This window comes from Oncorhynchus nerka, linkage group LG14 (assembly GCF_034236695.1).
Source record: "Oncorhynchus nerka isolate Pitt River linkage group LG14, Oner_Uvic_2.0, whole genome shotgun sequence".
Classification (NCBI taxonomy): Eukaryota; Metazoa; Chordata; class Actinopteri; order Salmoniformes; family Salmonidae; genus Oncorhynchus; species Oncorhynchus nerka.
In genome coordinates, this window is record NC_088409.1 from 24,738,350 (window position 1) to 24,760,320 (window position 21,971).

Sequence of the window (21,971 nt, forward strand, 5' to 3'; positions counted from 1 at the left end):
GTACATTACTGGAGGTCTCTATCTGTAGTCAGCAGGTTGTTGTGTTGTACAGTACTGGAGGTCTCTATTTGTAGTCAGCAGGTTGTTGTACAGTACTGGAGGTCTCTATCTGTAGTCAGCAGGTTGTTGTACAGTACTGGAGGTCTCTATCTGTAGTCAGCAGGTTGTTGTTGTACAGTACTGGAGGTCTCTATCTGTAGTCAGCAGGTTGTTGTACAGTACTGGAGGTCTCTATCTGTAGTCAGCAGGTTGTTGTTGTACAGTACTGGAGGTCTCTATCTGTAGTCAGCAGGTTGTTGTGTTGTACAGTACTGGAGGTCTGGTTTCTATCTGTGACAAGACTGAACTGGGAGGCTACTGTATGACTGTTCCCATTGTGTGCTGGGAAGTTTGCACGGGACTGATCCATTACAGTTTAACAGAATGTGTGTATGTTCTCTTTACTGTACCTATAAGTGCATTCAGAAAGTATTCAGACCCCTTCACTTTTGCCACATTTTTTAACATTACAGCCTTATTCTAAAATGGATTACATTACTGGAGGTCTCTCTCTGTAGTCAGCAGGTTGTTGTACAGTACTGGAGGTCTCTATCTGTAGTCAGCAGGTTGTTGTGTCATACAGTACTGGAGGTCTCTATCTGTAGTCAGCAGGTTGTTGTACAGTACTGGAGGTCTCTATCTGTAGTCAGCAGGTTGTTGTACAGTACTGGAGGTCTCTATCTGTAGTCAGCAGGTTGTTGTACAGTACTGGAGGTCTCTATCTGTAGTCAGCAGGTTGTTGTACAGTACTGGAGGTCTCTATCTGTAGTCAGTAGGTTGTTGTACAGTACTGGAGGTCCCTATCTGTAGTCAGCAGGTTGTTGTGTTGTACAGTACTGGAGGTCTCTATCTGTAGTCAGCAGGTTGTTGTGTCGTACAGTACTGGAGGTATCTATCTGTAGTCAGCAGGTTGTTGTTGTACAGTTCTGGAGGTCTCTATCTGTAGTCAGCAGGTTGTTGTACAGTACTGGAGGTCTCTATCTGTAGTCAGTAGGTTGTTGTACAGTACTGGAGGTCTCTATCTGTAGTCAGCAGGTTGTTGTTGTACAGTACTGGAGGTCTCTATCTGTAGTCAGCAGGTTGTTGTTGTACAGTACTGGAGGTCTATATCTGTAGTCAGCAGGTTGTTGTTGTACAGTACTGGAGGTCTCTATCTGTAGTCAGCAGTTTGTTGTGTTGTACATTACTGGAGGTCTCTATCTGTAGTCAGCAGGTTGTTGTGTTGTACATTACTGGAGGTCTCTATCTGTAGTCAGCAGTTTGTTGTGTTGTACATTACTGGAGGTCTCTATCTGTAGTCAGCAGGTTGTTGTGTTGTACATTACTTGAGGTTTCTATCTGTAGTCAGCAGGTTGTTGTGTTGTACATTACTGGAGGTCTCTATCTGTAGTCAGCAGGTTGTTGTACAGTACTGGAGGTCTCTATCTGTAGTCATCAGGTTGTTGTGTTGTACATTACTTGAGGTCTCTATCTGTAGTCAGCAGGTTGTTGTACAGTACTGGAGGTCTCTATCTGTAGTCAGCAGGTTATTGTGTTGTACATTACTGGAGGTCTCTATCTGTAGTCAGCAGGTTGTTGTGTTGTACATTACTTGAGGTCTCTATCTGTAGTCAGCAGGTTGTTGTGTTGTACTGGAGGTCTCTATCTGTAGTCAACAGGTTGTTGTACAGTACTGGAGGTCTCTATCTGTAGTCAGCAGGTTGTTGTACAGTACTGGAGGTCTCTATCTGTAGTCAGCAGGTTGTTGTTGTACAGTACTGGAGGTCTCTATCTGTAGTCAGCAGGTTGTTGTACAGTACTGGAGGTCTCTATCTGTAGTCAGCAGGTTGTTGTTGTACATTACTGGAGGTCTCTATCTGTAGTCAGCAGGTTGTTGTACAGTACTGGAGGTCTCTATCTGTAGTCAGTAGGTTGTTGTGTTGTACAGTACTGGAGGTCTCTATCTGTAGTCAGTAGGTTGTTGTACAGTACTGGAGGTCTCTATCTGTAGTCAGCAGGTTGTTGTTTTACAGTACTGGAGGTCTCTATCTGTAGTCAGTAGGTTGTTGTGTTGTACAGTACTGGAGGTCTATCTGTAGTCAGCAGGTTGTTGTACAGTACTGGAGGTCTCTATCTGTAGTCAGCAGGTTGTTGTTGTACAGTACTGGAGGTCTCTATCTGTAGTCACCAGGTTGTTGTGTTGTACAGTACTGGAGGTCTCTATCTGTAGTCAGCAGGTTGTTGTACAATACTGGAGGTCTCTATCTGTCGTCAGCAGGTTGTTGTACAGTACTGGAGGACTCTATCTGTAGTCAGTAGGTTGTTGTGTTGTACATTACTGGAGGTCTCTGTCTGTAGTCAGCAGGTTGTTGTTTTACAGTACTGGAGGTCTCTATCTGTAGTCAGCAGGTTGTTGTACAGTACTGGAGGTCTATCTGTAGTCAGCAGGTTGTTGTACAGTACTGGAGGTCTATCTGTAGTCAGCAGGTTGTTGTACAGTACTGGAGGTCTATCTGTAGTCAGCAGGTTGTTGTTGTACAGTACTGGAGGTCTCTATCTGTAGTCAGCAGGTTGTTGTACAGTACTGGAGGTCTATCTGTAGTCAGCAGGTTGTTGTACAGTACTGGAGGTCTCTATCTGTAGTCAGCAGGTTGTTGTTGTACAGTACTGGAGGTCTCTATCTGTAGTCAGCAGGTTGTTGTGTTGTACAGTACTGGAGGTCTGGTTTCTATCTGTGACAAGACTGAACTGGGAGGCTACTGTATGACTGTTCCCATTGTGTGCTGGGAAGTTTGCACGGGACTGATCCATTACAGTTTAACAGAATGTGTGTACAACTGTACAACAACCTGCTGACTTATTCTAAAATGGATTACATATATTTTTTCCTTCATCAATCTACATACAATACCCCATAATGACAAACTGATAACAGGTTTTTAGAAATTTGTGCAAATGTATTCAAAATAAAAAACTGAAATACTTTATTTACATAAGTATTCAGACCATTTGCTATGAGATTCGAAATTGAGCTCTGTTTCATCCTTTTTCCATTGATCATCCTTGATGTTTCTCAACTTGATTAGAGTCCACATTTGGTCAAATGTATTGACTGGACATCATTTGGAAAGGCACACACCTGTCTATATAAGGTCCCACAGTCGACAGTGCATGTCAGAGGAAAAACCAAGCCACGAGGTCAAAGGAATTGTCCATAGAGCTCCGAGGCAGGATTGTGTCGAGGCACAGATCTGGGAAGGGTATCAAAAAATGTCTGCAGCATTGCAGGTCCTCAAGAACACAGTGGCCTCCATCATTCTTAAATGAACTAAGTTTGGAACCAGTAAGACTCTTCCTAGAGCTGGCCGCCCAGTCAAACTGAGAAATCAGGGGAGAAGGGCCTTGGTCAGGGAGGTGACCAAGAACCCTATGGTCACTCTATGGGAGAACCTTCCAGAAAGGGAAAGGGGGATACCTAGTCAGTTGTACAACTGAATGCATTCAACTGAAATGTGTCTTCCACATTTAACCCAACCCCTCTGAATCAGAGAGTTGCGGGGGGCTGCCATAATTCACATCTACGGCCCGGGGAACCCATTTCTGCAGCACTCCACCAATCAGGCCTTTATGGTAGAGTGGCCAGACGGAAGCCACTCCTCAGTAAAAGGCAGATGACAGCCCTGCTTGAAAAAAAAATCTGTTCTGATGAAACCAAGATTGAACTATTTGACCTGAATGCCAACGTGGCACCCATCCCTACGGTGAAGCATGGTGGTGGCAGCATCATGCTTTGGGGATGTTTTTCAGCAGCAGGAACTTGGAGACGAGGGAAAGATGAACGGAGCAAAGTACAGAGAGATCCTTGATAAAAACCTGTTCAGGACCTCTGCCTGGGGTGAAGGGTCATATTCCAAAAGGTCAATGACTCTGAGCACACAGCCTAGACAACACAGGAGTGGTTTCGGGACAAGTCTCTGAATGTCCTTGAGTGGCCCAGCCAGAGCCTGGACTTGAACCCGATCGAACATTTCTGGAGAAACTGGTCAGCGACGCTCCCCATTCAACCTGACAGAGTTTGAGAGGATCTGCAGAGAAGAATGGGAGAAACTCCCAAAATACAGGTGTGCTCCCCAAATACAGGTGTGCCAAGCTTGTAGGGTCATACCCAAGAAGACTCGAGACCATAATCGCTGACAAAGGTGCTTCAACAAAGTACTGAGTAAAGGGTCTGAATACTTATGTAAATATGATATTTAAGTTTTGTATTTTTAATACATTTGCCATAATATCTAAAAAGCTGTTTTTACTTTGTCATAATGGGGTTTTGTGTGTAGATTGATGTGGGGAAAAATTATTTAATCAATTTTAGAATAAGGCTGTAGCGTAACAAAATGTGGAAAAGGTCAAGGGGTCTGAATACTTTCCAAATGCACTATAGTATAAAGTCTGTGTGTGTGTGTTGTCCAATGATTGTGTGTCTCTTGCAGTTGGAGATTCACCTTTTACCTTCTTGCTTTCATTGCTGGCCTGGCTTCCCTCATTGACGTGAGTACTGCTGTTTCACCTTTGATCTTTAAAACTCTCGCCTGTCTCCAAGCTAATCTCCTACACCAACATTGGTCAATCGTGTCATCTGACCTCTGTCATAACTCATCGTTTCAACTTTAGATCCTAGTTAAACCATTGATGGGAGAAACAGAGCCTGTTCACTGACAGCATTAATGTGTTACAGGATACTAAGATAGAATAGAAGCCTTGTCAACAACAGGGCTGGTTATATCAGGGACAACTGAGTATCCAAAACAAATGTTATACAATTTGATGTTTTTCTAACATGATTAATAAAGAAGTTACGAATGACACTGGAAGAGAATTATAAAGCCACATTAATATATAGAGGGAAAGAGGGTGTGAAAATGATTTATCTGTTTCAATGCTGTATTTCTCTGTGACTGAAGTTAGAAGTGTCTGATTTATGTATGACTCTCTCCCTCTCTCAGAAACCCTGGCTGTATGACTTTAAGGAGATGTGGCAGGGCTTCCCTATTCTGGTATGTCCCTCTGGTTATTGATGAGTGGTAACTAATACATTGTAACATAGGAAAGTCATTGGAAGGCATATATCATAATCAATCATTATCATGTTATATCCAGTGTTTGACTGTGTTCAGAAAGCATATTATGGAAGTATCAATGTATGTTGATATTATCTTGCTCTTTCTCTCCTCTCTCTCTCTCCCCATCCCATCTCTCTCCCTATCCCTCTATCTCTCATCAATTTCTCTCCATCCCTCCATCTCATCAATTTCCCTCGATCCCTCCATCTCTCATCTATTTCCATTCATCCCTCATCTATTTCTCTCTCCATCCCTCCATCCCTCATCTATTTCTTTCTCCATCCCTCCATCTCTCATCAATTTCTTTCCATCCCTCATCTATTTCCCTCCATCCCTCATCTATTTCTCTCTCCATCCCTCATCTATTTCCCTTCATCCCTCATCTATTTCTCTCTCCATCCCTCGTCAATTTCTCTCCATCCCTCCATCCCTCATCTATTTCTGTCTCTATCCCACATCTATTTCCCTTCATCCCTCATTATTTACCTCTATCCCTCATCTATTTCCCTCCATCCCTCATCTATTTCTCTCTCCATCCTTTCATCCCTCATTATTTCCCTCTATCCCTCATCTATTTCTGTCTCCATCCCACATCTATTTCTCTCTCCATCCCTCATCTATTTCTGTCTCCATCCCACATCTATTTCCCTCTATCCCTCATCTATTTACCTCCATCCCTCATCTATTTCTCTTTCCATCCCTTCAACCCTCATTATTTCCCTCTATCCCTCATCTATTTCTCTCTCTATCCCTCATCTATTTCTCTCTCCATCCCTCATCTATTTCTGTCTCCATCCCACATCTATTTCCCTCCTTCCCTCATCTATTTCCCTCCTTCCCTCATCTATTTCCCTCCATCCCTCATCCATTTCTCTCTCCATCCCTCAATCTCTCATCTCTCCCCCAGACTCTCCTGCCATCTCAGTATTGGTACTATATGATAGAGCTGGGTTTCTACGTCTCTCTAATCTTCAGTGTGGCGTCAGACGTCAAACGGAAAGTAAGTGTGCACCCTGCCTGCTCTATGAAGCACACTATGCTTGTAACAATCAAGAATACAGTATACAAATCAACCACTAAAATGGTGGTACAGAATCCCTTTACTTACAGTCCTATTCACTTTAAGAGTCAATCAATACAGCACGCAGATCACCTGAAGATTCTTCCATACATGGGGGAGTGCAGTTGACAAGATCAGGGATAGTGGTTAACCAAGGCTGCACACTCTGTTAGCTACAAGTGATTCATTGAAAACAGTAAGCCAGTCTTTCCGATCCCTCTCCTGCTGTCGCCATGGTGTTGCCCCTGTACTGACGACCAGGGGTTACTGTCATGGCACTGATGTAAGTGTCAGTGTGTATAGGGACAGGGGCCAGGGGGCAACTGCAGGAGGTGGACATTGGACTGATATGACGTGTTTGTGTGTGTGGAGCCGGAGGTTAAAGGGGAGTTTGTCAGTGGACTCTACTCCACTAGGGTCAGGTCAGTACAGACCGTGTGTACCTGCTAAATGATGTCAACTGTGTGTGTGTGTGTGTGTGTGTGCGTGCAGGCATGTGTGTGTGTGTGTGCGTGCAGGCGTGTGTGTGTGTGTGTGTGTGTGTGTGTGTGTGAAGGATCCGAATGTTATCAAGGTAACAAAACACAAACCCTAACCTTCCTCTGTGTAGGACTTTAAGGAGCAGATGGTTCACCATATGGCCACCATCTTCCTCATCAGTTTCTCCTGGTGTGTCAACTACATCAGAGCGGGTACGCTCATCATGCTGCTGCACGACTCCTCCGACTATTTACTGGAGGTACAACCAATTACAGGAGAGCTGGGTCACCAACATAACATGATAATAATATCACTGCCATGATACGATAATAAACACAATAACACTATGGTGATTTAGTAGTTGCTGTTATCCAAAACAACTTACAGTTAGCACATGTAGTTTGTAGGTGGGGCCCACAGGGGAATCACCCACAAGGAAATCCCATTTTATTTGATAAACCAGGAAGTGGACAAAGTACTACTGATATTGGAGAAGTGGAGATATGGAGAGATTTAGTACTGTCACCTGGTGGAAGAAATATGACATTACAATGATTTTCTATCAACAACAACCTTTCTCTCTCTCCCTCTCTCTCTGATAGTCCGCTAAGATATTCATCTATGCTGGATGGAGAAACACCAGTAACTACGTCTTCTTCCTCTTCGCTGCCGTCTTCATCTTCACTAGACTCTATATCTTCCCCTTCTAGTGAGATGACACCTGAACACTCCCACCACACACCAATGATCTGTCTCTCACAGCCATTCTGATTGTTTTACTTATGTAACCTTTAACTAGGCAAGTCAGTGAACAACACATTCTGATTAGCATCATACATGTCTGTTAATTGTCTGTTGGTTGTTACTGATGTTATTGCTCTTCTTGCCCCCCCCCCCCATCCTCTCTCTCAGCATCATTTATTCTACGTACATTTATCCGATGACTATGTACTCTCCGTTCTTTGGATACTACTTCCTGAATTTACTTATGATGGTGCTGCAGTGTCTCCATATCTTCTGGGCCATCCTCATTCTGCGTATGGCCGTCCGCTTCCTGAGCAGCGATGTATGTACACAACACTGCACCCACACCCTGACAACACTGCACCCACACCCTGACAACACTGCACACACACCCTGACAACACTACACACACACCCTGACAACACTACACACACCCTGACAACACTACACACACACCCTGACAACACTGCACACACACCCTGACAACACTACACACACACCCTGACAACACTACACACACACCCTGACAACACTACACACACACCCTGACAACACTACACACACACCCTGACAACACTACACACACACCCTGACAACACTGCACACACCCTGACAACACTACACACACACCCTGACAACACTGCACACACCCTGACAACACTACACACACACCCTGACAACACTACACACACCCTGACAACACTACACACACCCTGACAACACTACACACACACCCTGACAACACTACACACACACACCCTGACAACACTACACACACACCCTGACAACACTACACACACACCCTGACAACACTACACACACACCCTGACAACACTGCACACACCCTGACAACACTACACACACCCTGACAACACTACACACACCCTGACAACACTACACACACACCCTGACAACACTACACACACACCCTGACAACACTACACACACCCTGACAACACTACACACACACCCTGACAACACTACACACACACCCTGACAACACTGCACACACCCTGACAACACTACACACACACCCTGACAACACTGCACACACCCTGACAACACTACACACACACCCTGACAACACTGCACACACCCTGACAACACTACACACACCCTGACAACACTACACACACCCTGACAACACTACACACACACCCTGACAACACTACACACACACCCTGACAACACTACACACACACCCTGACAACACTACACACACCCTGACAACACTACACACACACCCTGACAACACTACACACACACCCTGACAACACTACACACACACCCTGACAACACTGCACACACACTGACAACACTACACACACCCTGACAACACTACACACACCCTGACAACACTACACACACAACCTGACAACACTACACACACACCCTGACAACACTACACACACACCCTGACAACACTACACACACACCCTGACAACACTGCACCCACACCCTGACAACACTACACACACACCCTGACAACACTACACACACACACACACCCTGACAACACTACACACACACCCTGACAACACTGCACACACCCTGACAACACTACACACACACCCTGACAACACTGCACACACCCTGACAACACTACACACACACCCTGACAACACTACACACACCCTGACAACACTACACACACACCCCTGACAACACTACACACACACACCCCTGACAACACTGCACACACCCTGACAACACTACACACACACACCCTGACAACACTACACACACACCCTGACAACACTACACACACACCCTGACAACACTACACACACACCCTGACAACACTACACACACACCCTGACAACACTACACACACACCCTGACAACACTACACACACACCCTGACAACACTGCACCCACACCCTGACAACACTACACACACACCCTGACAACACTACACACACACACACACCCTGACAACACTACACACACACCCTGACAACACTGCACACACCCTGACAACACTACACACACACCCTGACAACACTGCACACACCCTGACAACACTACACACACACCCTGACAACACTACACACACCCTGACAACACTACACACACACCCTGACAACACTACACACACACACCCTGACAACACTGCACACACCCTGACAACACTACACACACACACCCTGACAACACTACACACACACCCTGACAACACTACACACACACCCTGACAACACTACACACACACCCTGACAACACTACACACACACCCTGACAACACTACACACACACCCTGACAACACTACACACACACCCTGACAACACTGCACACACCCTGACAACACTACACACACACCCTGACAACACTGCACACACCCTGACAACACTACACACACCCTGACAACACTACACACACACCCTGACAACACTACACACACACCCTGACAACACAACACACACACCCTGACAACACTACACACACACCCTGACAACACTACACACACACCCTGACAACACTGCACACACCCTGACAACACTACACACACACCCTGACAACACTACACACACACCCTGACAACACTACACACACACCCTGACAACACTACACACACACCCTGACAACACTGCACACACCCTGACAACACTACACACACACCCTGACAACACTACACACACACACCCCTGACAACACTACACACACCCACAACACTACCCACACCCTGACAACACTACACCCACACACCCTGACAACACTACACACACCCTGACAACACTACACACACACACCCTGACAACACTACACACACACACACACCCTGACAACACTACACACACACGCCCTGACAACACTACACACACCCTGACAACACTACACACACACACCCTGACAACACTACACACACACACCCTGACAACACTACACACACACACCCTGACAACACTACCCACACCCTGACAACACTACACACACACACTGACAACACTACACACACCCTGACAACACTACACACACACACCCTGACAACACTACACACACACACCCTGACAACACTACACACACACACACACCCTGACAACACTACACACACACCCTGACAACACTACACACACACACACCCTGACAACACTACACACACACCATGACAACACTGCACACACACCCTGACAACACTGCACACACACCCTGACAACACTACACACACACACACACACCCTGACAACACTACACACACACACACACCCTGACAACACTACACACACACACATCCTGACAACACTGAACACACATCCTGACAACACTACACACACTGACAACACTACACACACACACAGACACACATCCTGACAACACTACATACAGCCATTACAGCATTGCACACGCATCCTGACAACACTGAACACACAACCCAGTCTATCTTTATTGTTTTTCTTGTATGTGAGAGAGAAATGAATATGTGGGAAACAGAAGTAGAGACATAGAGAGACTGGGAGTGGAGGGGTGGGGGGTGGAGGAGAGAGACTGGGAGAGGAGAGGTGGGTGGGTGGGTGGAGGAGAGAGACTGGGAGAGGAGGGGTGGGTAGGTGGAGGAGAGTGACTGGGAGAGGAGGGGTGGGGGGTGGAGGAGAGAGACTGGGAGAGGGAGGGTGGGTAGGTGGAGGAGAGAGACTGGGAGAGGAGGGGTGGGTGGGATAGGTGGAGGAGAGAGACTGGGAGAGGAGGGGTGGGTGGGTGGGTGGAGGAGAGAGACTGGGAGAGGAGGGGTGGGTAGGTGGAGGAGAGAGACTGGGAGAGGAGGGGTGGGTGGGTGGAGGAGAGAGACTGGGAGAGGAGGGGTGGGTAGGTGGAGGAGAGAGACTGGGAGAGGAGGGGTGGGTGGGATAGGTGGAGGAGAGAGACTGGGGAGAGGGGTGGGTGGGTGGAGGAGAGAGAGACTGGGAGAGGAGGGGTGGGGGGTGGAGAGAGACTGGGAGAGGAGGGGTGGGTAGGTGCAGGAGAGAGACTGGGAGAGGAGGGGTGGGGGTGGAGGAGAGAGACTGGGAGAGGAGGGGTGGGTAGGTGGAGGAGAGAGACTGGGAGAGGAGGGGTGGGTGGGATAGGTGGAGGAGAGAGACTGGGAGAGGAGGGGTGGGTGGGTGGAGGAGAGAGACTGGGAGAGGAGGGGTGGGTAGGTGGAGGAGAGAGACTGGGAGAGGAGGGGTGGGTGGGATAGGTGGAGGAGAGAGACTGGGGGAGGGGTGGGTGGGTGGAGGAGAGAGACTGGGAGAGGAGGGGTGGGTGGAGTAGAGAGACTGGGAGAGGAGGGGTGGGGGTGGAGAGAGACTGGGAGAGGAGGGGTGGGTAGGTGCAGGAGAGAGACTGGGAGAGGAGGGGTGGGGGGTGGAGGAGAGAGACTGGGAGAGGAGGGGTGGGTAGGTGGAGGAGAGAGACTGGGAGATGAGGGGTGGGTGGAGGAGAGAGACTGGGAGAGGAGGGGTGGGTGGAGTAGAGAGACTGGGAGAGGAGGGGGGGTGGAGGAGAGAGACTGGGAGAGGAGGGGTGGGTAGGTGGAGTAGAGAGACTGGGAGAGGAGGGGTGGGTAGATGGAGGAGGAGAGAGACTGGGAGAGGAGGGGTTGGTAGATGGAGGAGGAGAGAGACTGGGAGAGGAGGGGTGGGTAGATGGAGGAGAGAGAGAGACTGGGAGAGGAGGGGTGGGTAGATGGAGGAGGAGAGAGACTGGGAGATGAGGGGTGGGGGTGGAGGAGAGAGACTGGGAGAGGAGGGGTGGGTAGGTGGAGGAGAGAGACTGGGAGAGGAGGGGTGGGTAGGTGGAGGAGGAGAGAGACTGGGAGAGGAGGGGTGGGGGGGTGGAGGAGGAGAGAGACTGGGAGAGGAGGGGTGGGTAGGGTGGAGGAGGAGAGAGACTGGGAGAGGAGGGGTGGGTATGTGGAGGAGGAGAGAGACTGGGAGAGGAGAGGTGGGTAGGTGGAGGAGGAGAGAGACTGGGAGAGGATGGGTGGGTAGGTGGAGGAGGAGAGAGACTGGGAGAGGAGGGGTGGGTAGATGGAGGAGGAGAGAGACTGGGAGAGGAGGGGTGGGTAGATGGAGGAGAGAGAGAGACTGGGAGAGGAGGGTGGGTAGATGGAGGAGGAGAGAGACTGGGAGAGGAGGGGTGGGGGGTGGAGGAGAGAGACTGGGAGGGGTGGGAAGGTGGAGGAGGAGAGACTGGGAGAGGAGGGGTGGGTAGGTGGAGGAGAGAGACCGGGAGAGGAGGGGTGGGTAGGTGGAGGAGGAGAGAGACTGGGAGAGGAGGGGTGGGTAGATGGAGGAGGAGAGAGACTGGGAGAGGAGGGGTGGGGGTGGAGAGAGAGACTGGGAGAGGAGGGGTGGGTAGGTGGAGGAGAGAGACTGGGAGAAGAGGGGTGGGTAGGCGGAGGAGGAGAGAGACTGGGAGAGGAGGGGTGGGGGATGGAGGAGGAGAGAGACTGGGAGAGGAGGGGTGGGTACGTGGAGGAGGAGAGAGACTGGGAGAGGAGGGGTGGGTAGGTGGAGGAGGAGAGAGACTGGGAGAGGAGGGGTGGGGTGGGTAGATGGAGGAGGAGAGAGACTGGGAGAGGAGGGGTGGGTAGATGGAGGAGGAGAGAGACTGGGAGAGGAGGGGTGGGTAGGTGGAGGAGAGAGACTGGGAGAGGAGGGGTGGGGGGTGGAGGAGAGAGACTGGGAGAGGAGGGGTGGGTAGGTGGAGGAGAGAGACTGGGAGAGGAGGGGTGGGTAGGTGGAGGAGAGAGACTGGGAGAGGAGGAGGGTAGGTGGAGGAGAGAGACTGGGAGAGGAGGGGTGGGGGGTGGAGGAGAGAGACTGGGAGAGGAGGGGTGGGTATGTGGAGGAGGAGAGAGACTGGGAGAGTAGGGGTGGGTAGGTGGAGGAGAGAGACTGGGAGAGGAGGGGTGGGTAGATGGAGGAGGAGAGAGACTGGGAAGGGTGGGGGGTGGAGGAGAGAGACTGGGAGAGGAGGGGTGGGGGGTGAAGAGAGACTGGGAGAGGAGGGATGGGTGGTGGAGGAGAGCGACTGGGAGAGGAGGGGTGGGTAGATGGAGGAGGAGAGAGACTGGGAGAGGAGGAGTGGGTAGGTGGAGGAGAGAGACTGGGAGAGGAGGGGTGGGTAGATGAGGAGAGAGACTGGGAGAGGAGGAGTGGGTAGGTGGAGGAGAGAGACTGGGAGAGGAGGGGTGGGGGTGGATGAGAGAGACTGGAGAGGAGGGGTGGGTGATGGAGAGGAGGAGAGACTGGGAGAGGAGGGGTGGGGGTGGAGGAGAGAGACTGGGAGAGGAGGGGTGGGGGTGTGGAGAGAGACTGGGAGAGGAGGGATGGGTGAGTGGAGGAGAGCGACTGGGAGAGGAGGGGTGGGGGTGGATGAGAGAGACTTGGAGAGGAGGGGTGGGTAGATGGAGGAGGAGAGAGACTGGGGAGTGGAGGGGTGGGGGTGGAGGAGAGAGACTGGGAGAGGAGGGGTGGGTAGGTGGAGGAGGAGAGAGACTGGGAGAGGAGGGGTGGGTAGATGGAGGAGGAGAGAGACTGGGAGAGGAGGGGTGGGTAGGTGGAGGAGAGAGACTGGGAGAGGAGGGGTGGGTAGGTGGAGGAGAGAGACTGGGAGATGAGGAGGGATAGGTGGAGGAGAGAGACTGGGAGAGGAGGGGTGGGGGTGGAGGAGAGAGACTGGGAGTGGAGGGGTGGGGGTGGAGGAGAGAGACTGGGAGAGGAGGGGTGGGTATGTGGAGGAGAGAGACTGGGAGAGGAGGGGTGGGTGGGTGGAGGAGAGAGACTGGGAGAGGAGGGGTGGGTAGGTGGAGGAGAGAGACTGGGAGAGGAGGGGTGGGGGGTGGAGGAGGAGAGAGACTGGGAGAGGAGGGGTGGGTAGGTGGAGGAGAGAGACTGGGAGAGGAGGGGGTGGGTAGATGGAGGAGGAGAGAGACTGGGAGAGGAGGGGTGGGGGGTGGAAGAGAGAGACTGGGAGAGGAGGGGTGGGGGGTGGAGGAGGAGAGAGACTGGGAGAGGAGGGGTGGGTAGGTGGAGGAGAGAGACTGGGAGAGGAGGGGTGGGTAGGTGGAGGAGGAGAGAGACTGGGAGAGGAGGGGTGGGTAGATGGAGGAGGAGAGAGACTGGGAGAGGAGGGGTGGGTAGGTGGAGGAGAGAGACTGGGAGAGGAGGGGTGGGGGTGGAGGAGAGAGACTGGGAGAGGAGGGGTGGGTAGGTGGAGGAGAGAGACTGGGAGAGGAGGGGTGGGTAGGTGGAGGAGAGAGACTGGGAGAGGAGGAGTGGGTAGGTGGAGGAGAGAGACTGGGAGAGGAGGAGTGGGTAGGTGGAGGAGAGAGACTGGGAGAGGAGGGGTGGGGGGTGGATGAGAGAGACTGGGAGAGGAGGGGTGGGTGTGTGGAGGAGGAGAGAGACTGGGAGAGTAGGGGTGGGTAGGTGGAGGTGAGAGACTTGGAGAGGAGGGGTGGGTAGATGGAGGAGGAGAGAGACTGGGAGAGGAGGGGTGGGGGTGGAGGAGAGAGACTGGGAGAGGAGGGGTGGGGGTGGAGAGAGACTGGGAGAGGAGGGATGGGTGGGTGGAGGAGAGCGACTGGGAGAGGAGGGGTGGGTAGATGGAGGAGGAGAGAGACTGGGAGTGGAGGGGTGGGGGTGGAGGAGAGAGACTGGGAGAGGAGGGGTGGGTAGGTGGAGGAGGAGAGAGACTGGGAGAGGAGGGGTGGGTAGATGGAGGAGGAGAGAGACTGGGAGAGGAGGGGTGGGTAGGTGGAGGAGAGAGACTGGGAGAGGAGGGGTGGGGGGTGGAGGAGAGAGACTGGGAGAGGAGGGGTGGGTAGGTGGAGGAGAGAGACTGGGAGAGGAGGGGTGGGTAGGTGGAGGAGAGAGACGGAGAGGAGGGGTGGGTAGGTGGAGGAGAGAGACTGGGAGAGGAGGAGTGGGTAGGTGGAGGAGAGAGACTGGGAGAGGAGGGGTGGGGGGTGGAGGAGAGAGACTGGGAGAGGAGGGGTGGGGGTGGAGGAGAGAGACTGGGAGAGGAGGGGTGGGTAGGTGGAGGAGAGAGACTGGGAGAGGAGGGGTGGGGGTGGAGGAGAGAGACTGGGAGAGGAGGGGTGGGGGTGGAGGAGAGAGACTGGGAGAGGAGGGGTGGGGGTGGAGGAGGAGAGAGACTGGGAGAGGAGGGGTGGGTAGGTGGAGGAGAGAGACTGGGAGAGGAGGGGTGGGTAGATGGAGGAGGAGAGAGACTGGGAGAGGAGGGGTGGGGGTGGAAGAGAGAGACTGGGAGAGGAGGGTGGGGTGTGGAGGAGAGAGACTGGGAGAGGAGGGGTGGGTAGGTGGAGGAGAGAGACTGGGAGAGGAGGGGTGGGTAGGTGGAGGAGGAGAGAGACTGGGAGAGGAGGGGTGGGTAGATGGAGGAGGAGAGAGACTGGGAGAGGAGGGGTGGGTAGGTGGAGGAGAGAGACTGGGAGAGGAGGGGTGGGTAGGTGGAGGAGAGAGACTGGGAGAGGAGGAGGGGTAGGTGGAGGAGAGAGACTGGGAGAGGAGGAGGGGGGGTGGATGAGAGAGACTGGGAGAGGAGGGGTGGGTGTGGAGGAGGAGGAGAGAGACTGGGAGAGTAGGGGTGGGTAGGTGGAGGTGAGAGACTTGGAGAGGAGGGGTGGGTAGATGGAGGAGGAGAGAGACTGGGAGAGGAGGGGTGGGGGTGGAGGAGAGAGACTGGGAGAGGAGGGGTGGGGGAGTGGAGAGAGACTGGGAGAGGAGGGATGGGTGGGTGGAGGAGAGCGACTGGGAGAGGAGGGGTGGGTAGATGGAGGAGGAGAGAGACTGGGAGTGGAGGGGTGGGGGTGGAGGAGAGAGACTGGGAGAGGAGGGGTGGGTAGGTGGAGGAGGAGAGAGACTGGGAGAGGAGGGGTGGGTAGATGGAGGAGGAGAGAGACTGGGAGAGGAGGGGTGGGTAGGTGGAGGAGAGAGACTGGGAGAGGAGGGGTGGGGGGTGGAGGAGAGAGACTGGGAGAGGAGGGGTGGGTAGGTGGAGGAGAGAGACTGGGAGAGGAGGGGTGGGTAGGTGGAGAGAGACGGAGAGGAGGGGTGGGTAGGTGGAGGAGAGAGACTGGGAGAGGAGGAGTGGGTAGGTGGAGGAGAGAGACTGGGAGAGGAGGAGTGGGGGTGGAGGAGAGAGACTGGGAGAGGAGGGGTGGGGGGTGGAGGAGAGAGACTGGGAGAGGAGGGGTGGGTAGGTGGAGGAGAGAGACTGGGAGAGGAGGAGTGGGTAGGTGGAGGAGAGAGACTGGGAGAGGAGGGGTGGGGGGTGGAGGAGAGAGACTGGGAGAGGAGGGGTGGGTGGAGGAGAGGAGAGAGACTGGGAGAGGAGGGGTGGGTGGGTGGAGGAGAGAGACTGGGAGAGGAGGGGTGGGTAGGTGGAGGAGGAGAGACTGGGAGAGGAGGGGTGGGGGTGGAGGAGAGAGACTGGGAGAGGAGGGGTGGGGGGTGGAGGAGAGAGACTGGGAGAGGAGGGGTGGGGTGGGGGGTGGAGGAGAGAGACTGGGAGAGGAGGGGTGGGTAGGTGGAGGAGAGAGACTGGGAGAGGAGGGGTGGGGGTGGAGGAGAGAGACTGGGAGAGGAGGAGTGGGTAGGTGGAGGAGAGAGACTGGGAGAGGAGGGGTGGGGGGTGGAGGAGAGAGACTGGGAGAGGAGGGGTGGGTATGTGGAGGAGGAGAGAGACTGGGAGAGGAGGGGTGGGGGGTGGAGGAGAGAGACTGGGAGAGGAGGGGTGGGTAGGTGGAGGAGGAGAGAGACTGGGAGAGGAGGGGTGGGTGGAGGAGAGAGACTGGGAGAGGAGGGGTGGGTAGGTGGAGGAGAGAGACTGGGAGAGGAGGGGTGGGTGGAGGAGAGAGACTGGGAGAGGAGGGGTGGGTAGGTGGAGGAGAGAGACTGGGAGAGGAGGGGTGGGGGTGGAGGAGAGAGACTGGGACTGGAGGGGTGGGTGGTGGAGAGAGACTGGGAGAGGAGGGGTGGGTAGATGGAGGAGGAGAGAGACTGGAAGAGGAGGGGTGGGTAGGTGGAGGAGAGAGACTGGGAGAGGAGGGGTGGGGGTGGAGGAGAGAGACTGGGAGAGGAGGGGTGGGTAGGTGGAGGAGAGAGACTGGGAGAGGAGGGGTGGGTAGGTGGAGGAGAGAGAGACTGGGAGAGGAGGGGTGGGTAGGTGGAGGAGAGAGACTGGGAGTGGAGGGGTGGGGGGTGGAGGAGAGAGACTGGGAGAGGAGGGGTGGGTATGTGGAGGAGAGAGACTGGGAGAGGAGGGGTGGGTGGGTGGAGGAGAGAGACTGGGAGAGGAGGGGTGGGTAGGTGGAGGAGAGAGACTGGGAGAGGAGGGGTGGGGGTGGAGGAGAGAGACTGGGAGAGGAGGGGTGGGGGTGGAGGAGAGAGACTGGGAGAGGAGGGGTGGGGTGGAGGAGGAGAGAGACTGGGAGAGGAGGGGTGGGTAGGTGGAGGAGAGAGACTGGGAGAGGAGGGGTGGGTAGATGGAGGAGGAGAGAGACTGGGAGAGGAGGGGTGGGGGGTGGAAGAGAGAGACTGGGAGAGGAGGGGTGGGGGTGGAGGAGGAGAGAGACTGGCAGAGGAGGGGTGGGTAGGTGGAGGAGAGAGACTGGGAGAGGAGGGGTGGGTAGGTGGAGGAGGAGAGAGACTGGGAGAGGAGGGGGTGGGTAGATGGAGGAGGAGAGAGACTGGGAGAGGAGGGGTGGGTAGGTGGAGGAGAGAGACTGGGAGAGGAGGGGTGGGGGTGGAGGAGAGAGACTGGGAGAGGAGGGGTGGGTAGGTGGAGGAGAGAGACTGGGAGAGGAGGGGTGGGTAGGTGGAGGAGAGAGACTGGGAGAGGAGGAGTGGGTAGGTGGAGGAGAGAGACTGGGAGAGGAGGGGGTGGGGGTGGATGAGAGAGACTGGGAGAGGAGGGGTGGGTGGTGGAGGAGGAGAGAGACTGGGAGAGTAGGGGTGGGTAGGTGGAGGTGAGAGACTTGGAGAGGAGGGGGTGGGTAGATGGAGGAGGAGAGAGACTGGGAGAGGAGGGGTGGGGGGTGGAGGAGAGAGACTGGGAGAGGAGGGGTGGGGGGTGGAGAGAGACTGGGAGAGGAGGGATGGGTGGGTGGAGGAGGAGAGCGACTGGGAGAGGAGGGGTGGGTAGATGGAGGAGGAGAGAGACTGGGAGTGGGGGGGGGTGGAGGAGAGAGACTGGGAGAGGAGGGGTGGGTAGGTGGAGGAGGAGAGAGACTGGGAGAGGAGGGGTGGGTAGATGGAGGAGGAGAGAGACTGGGAGAGGAGGGGTGGGTAGGTGGAGGAGAGAGACTGGGAGAGGAGGGGGGGTGGAGGAGAGAGCCTGGGAGAGGAGGGGTGGGTAGGTGGAGGAGAGAGACTGGGAGAGGAGGGGTGGGTAGGTGGAGGAGAGAGAGACGGAGAGGAGGGGTGGGTAGGTGGAGGAGAGAGACTGGGAGAGGAGGAGTGGGTAGGTGGAGGAGAGAGACTGGGAGAGGAGGGGTGGGGGTGGAGGAGAGAGACTGGGAGAGGAGGGGTGGGGGTGGAGGAGAGAGACTGGGAGAGGAGGGGTGGGTAGGTGGAGGAGATAGACTGGGAGAGGAGGGGTGGGTAGGTGGAGGAGAGAGACTGGGAGAGGAGGAGGGGTAGGTGGAGGAGAGAGACTGGGAGTGGAGGGGTGGGGGGTGGAGGAGAGAGACTGGGAGAGGAGGGGTGGGTATGTGGAGGAGAGAGACTGGGAGAGGAGGGGTGGGTGGGTGGAGGAGAGAGACTGGGAGAGGAGGGGTGGGTAGGTGGAGGAGAGAGACTGGGAGAGGAGGGGTGGGGGTGGAGGAGGAGAGAGACTGGGAGAGGAGGGGTGGGGGGTGGAGGAGAGAGACTGGGAGAGGAGGGGGGTGGGGGGGGGAGGAGGAGAGACTGGGAGAGGAGGGGTGGGTAGGTGGAGGAGAGAGACTGGGAGAGGAGGGGTGGGTAGGTGGAGGAGAGAGACTGGGAGAGGAGGAGTGGGTAGGTGGAGGAGAGAGAGACTGGGAGAGGAGGGGTGGGGGTGGAGGAGAGAGACTGGGAGAGGAGGGGTGGGTAGGTGGAGGAGGAGAGAGACTGGGAGAGGAGGGGTGGGTGGGTGGAGGAGAGAGACTGGGAGAGGAGGGGTGGGTAGGTGGAGGAGGAGAGAGACTGGGAGAGGAGGGGTGGGTGGAGGAGAGAGACTGGGAGAGGAGGGGTGGGTAGGTGGAGGAGAGAGACTGGGAGAGGAGGGGTGGGTGGAGGAGAGAGACTGGGAGAGGAGGGGTGGGTAGGTGGAGGAGAGAGACTGGGAGAGGAGGGGGGGGGTGGAGGAGAGAGACTGGGACTGGAGGGGTGGGTGGTGGAGAGAGACTGGGAGAGGAGGGGTGGGTAGGTGGAGGAGGAGAGACTGGGAGAGGAGGGGTGGGTAGGTGGAGGAGAGAGACTGGGAGAGGAGGGGTGGGGGTGGAGGAGAGAGACTGGGAGAGGAGGGGTGGGTAGGAGGAGGAGAGAGACTGGTAGAGGAGGGGTGGGTAGGTGGAGGAGAGAGACTGGGAGAGGAGGGTGGGTAGGTGGAGGAGAGAGACTGGGAGAGGAGGGGTGGGGGGTGGAGGAGAGAGACTGGGAGAGGAGGGGTGGGTATGTGGAGGAGAGAGACTGGGAGAGGAGGGGTGGGTGGGGGAGGAGAGAGACTGGGAGAGGAGGGGTGGGTAGGTGGAGGAGAGAGACTGGGAGAGGAGGGGTGGGGGGTGGAGGAGAGAGACTGGGAGAGGAGGGGTGGGGGGTGGAGGAGAGAGACTGGGAGAGGAGGGGTGGGGGTGGAGGAGGAGAGAGACTGGGAGAGGAGGGGTGGGTAGGTGGAGGAGAGAGACTGGGAGAGGAGGGGTGGGTAGATGGAGGAGGAGAGAGACTGGGAGAGGAGGGGTGGGGGTGGAAGAGAGAGACTGGGAGAGGAGGGGTGGGGGGTGGAGGAGGAGAGAGACTGGCAGAGGAGGGGTGGGTAGGTGGAGGAGAGAGACTGGGAGAGGAGGGGTGGGTAGGTGGAGGAGGAGAGAGACTGGGAGAGGAGGGGTGGGTAGATGGAGGAGGAGAGAGACTGGGAGAGGAGGGGTGGGTAGGTGGAGGAGAGAGACTGGGAGAGGAGGGGTGGGGGTGGAGGAGAGAGACTGGGAGAGGAGGGGTGGGTAGGTGGAGGAGAGAGACTGGGAGAGGAGGGGTGGGTAGGTGGAGGAGAGAGACTGGGAGAGGAGGAGTGGGTAGGTGGAGGAGAGAGACTGGGAGAGGAGGGGTGGGGGTGGAGAGAGAGACTGGGAGAGGAGGGGTGGGTGTGGAGGAGGAGAGAGACTGGGAGAGTAGGGGTGGGTGGGTGGAGGAGAGAGACTGGGAGAGGAGGGGTGGGTAGATGGAGGAGGAGAGAGACTGGGAGAGGAGGGGTGGGGGTGGAGGAGAGAGACTGGGAGAGGAGGGGTGGGGGGTGGAGAGAGACTGGGAGAGGAGGGATGGGTGGGTGGAGGAGAGCGACTGGGAGAGGAGGGGTGGGTAGATGGAGGAGGAGAGAGACTGGGAGAGGAGGGGTGGAGGAGAGAGACTGGGAGAGGAGGGGTGGGTAGGTGGAGGAGGAGAGAGACTGGGAGAGGAGGGGTGGGTAGATGGAGGAGGAGAGAGACTGGGAGAGGAGGGGTGGGTAGGTGGAGGAGAGAGACTGGGAGAGGAGGGGTGGGGGTGGAGGAGAGAGCCTGGGAGAGGAGGGGTGGGTAGGTGGAGGAGAGAGAGACTGGGAGAGGAGGGGTGGGTAGGTGGAGGAGAGAGACGGAGAGGAGGGGTGGGTAGGTGGAGGAGAGAGACTGGGAGAGGAGGAGGGGGGGTGGAGGAGAGAGACTGGGAGAGGAGGGGTGGGGGTGGAGGAGAGAGACTGGGAGAGGAGAGGTGGGTAGGTGGAGGAGAGAGACTGGGAGAGGAGGAGTGGGTAGGTGGAGGAGAGAGACTGGGAGTGGAGGGGTGGGGGGTGGAGGAGAGAGACTGGGAGAGGAGGGGTGGGTATGTGGAGGAGAGAGACTGGGAGAGGAGGGGTGGGTGGGTGGAGGAGAGAGACTGGGAGAGGGGGGGGGTAGGTGGAGGAGAGAGACTGGGAGAGGAGGGGTGGGGGTGGAGGAGAGAGACTGGGAGAGGAGGGGTGGGGGTGGAGGAGAGAGACTGGGAGCGGAGGGGTGGGGGTGGAGGAGAGAGACTGGGAGAGGAGGGGTGGGTAGGTGGAGGAGAGAGACTGGGAGAGGAGGAGTGGGTAGGTGGAGGAGAGAGACTGGGAGAGGAGGGGTGGGGGGTGGAGGAGAGAGACTGGGAGAGGAGGGGTGGGTATGTTGAGGAGGAGAGAGACTGGGAGAGGAGGGGTGGGTGGGTGGAGGAGAGAGACTGGGAGAGGAGGGGTGGGTAGGTGGAGGAGGAGAGAGACTGGGAGAGGAGGGGTGGGTGGAGGAGAGAGACTGGGAGAGGAGGGGTGGGTAGGTGGAGGAGAGAGACTGGGAGAGGAGGGGTGGGTGGAGGAGAGAGAC

At 55.2% G+C, this 21,971-nt stretch overlaps 1 protein-coding gene across 3 annotated transcripts in view; it reads left to right on the plus strand.

Moving 5' to 3' along the window:
* The window catches only part of cers2b (ceramide synthase 2b), a 68,143-nt gene that overhangs the window by 45,091 nt on the left and 1,081 nt on the right, over positions 1-21,971 (plus strand). For all 3 annotated transcript variants that reach the window (XM_065027818.1, XM_065027817.1, XM_065027819.1), the window contains exons 5-10: positions 4,506-4,563; positions 5,019-5,069; positions 6,043-6,135; positions 6,806-6,934; positions 7,278-7,384; positions 7,588-7,741. In XM_065027818.1, the coding sequence (XP_064883890.1) occupies positions 4,506-4,563; positions 5,019-5,069; positions 6,043-6,135; positions 6,806-6,934; positions 7,278-7,384; positions 7,588-7,741 (592 nt within the window). The remainder of the gene's footprint in view (positions 1-4,505; positions 4,564-5,018; positions 5,070-6,042; positions 6,136-6,805; positions 6,935-7,277; positions 7,385-7,587; positions 7,742-21,971) is intronic.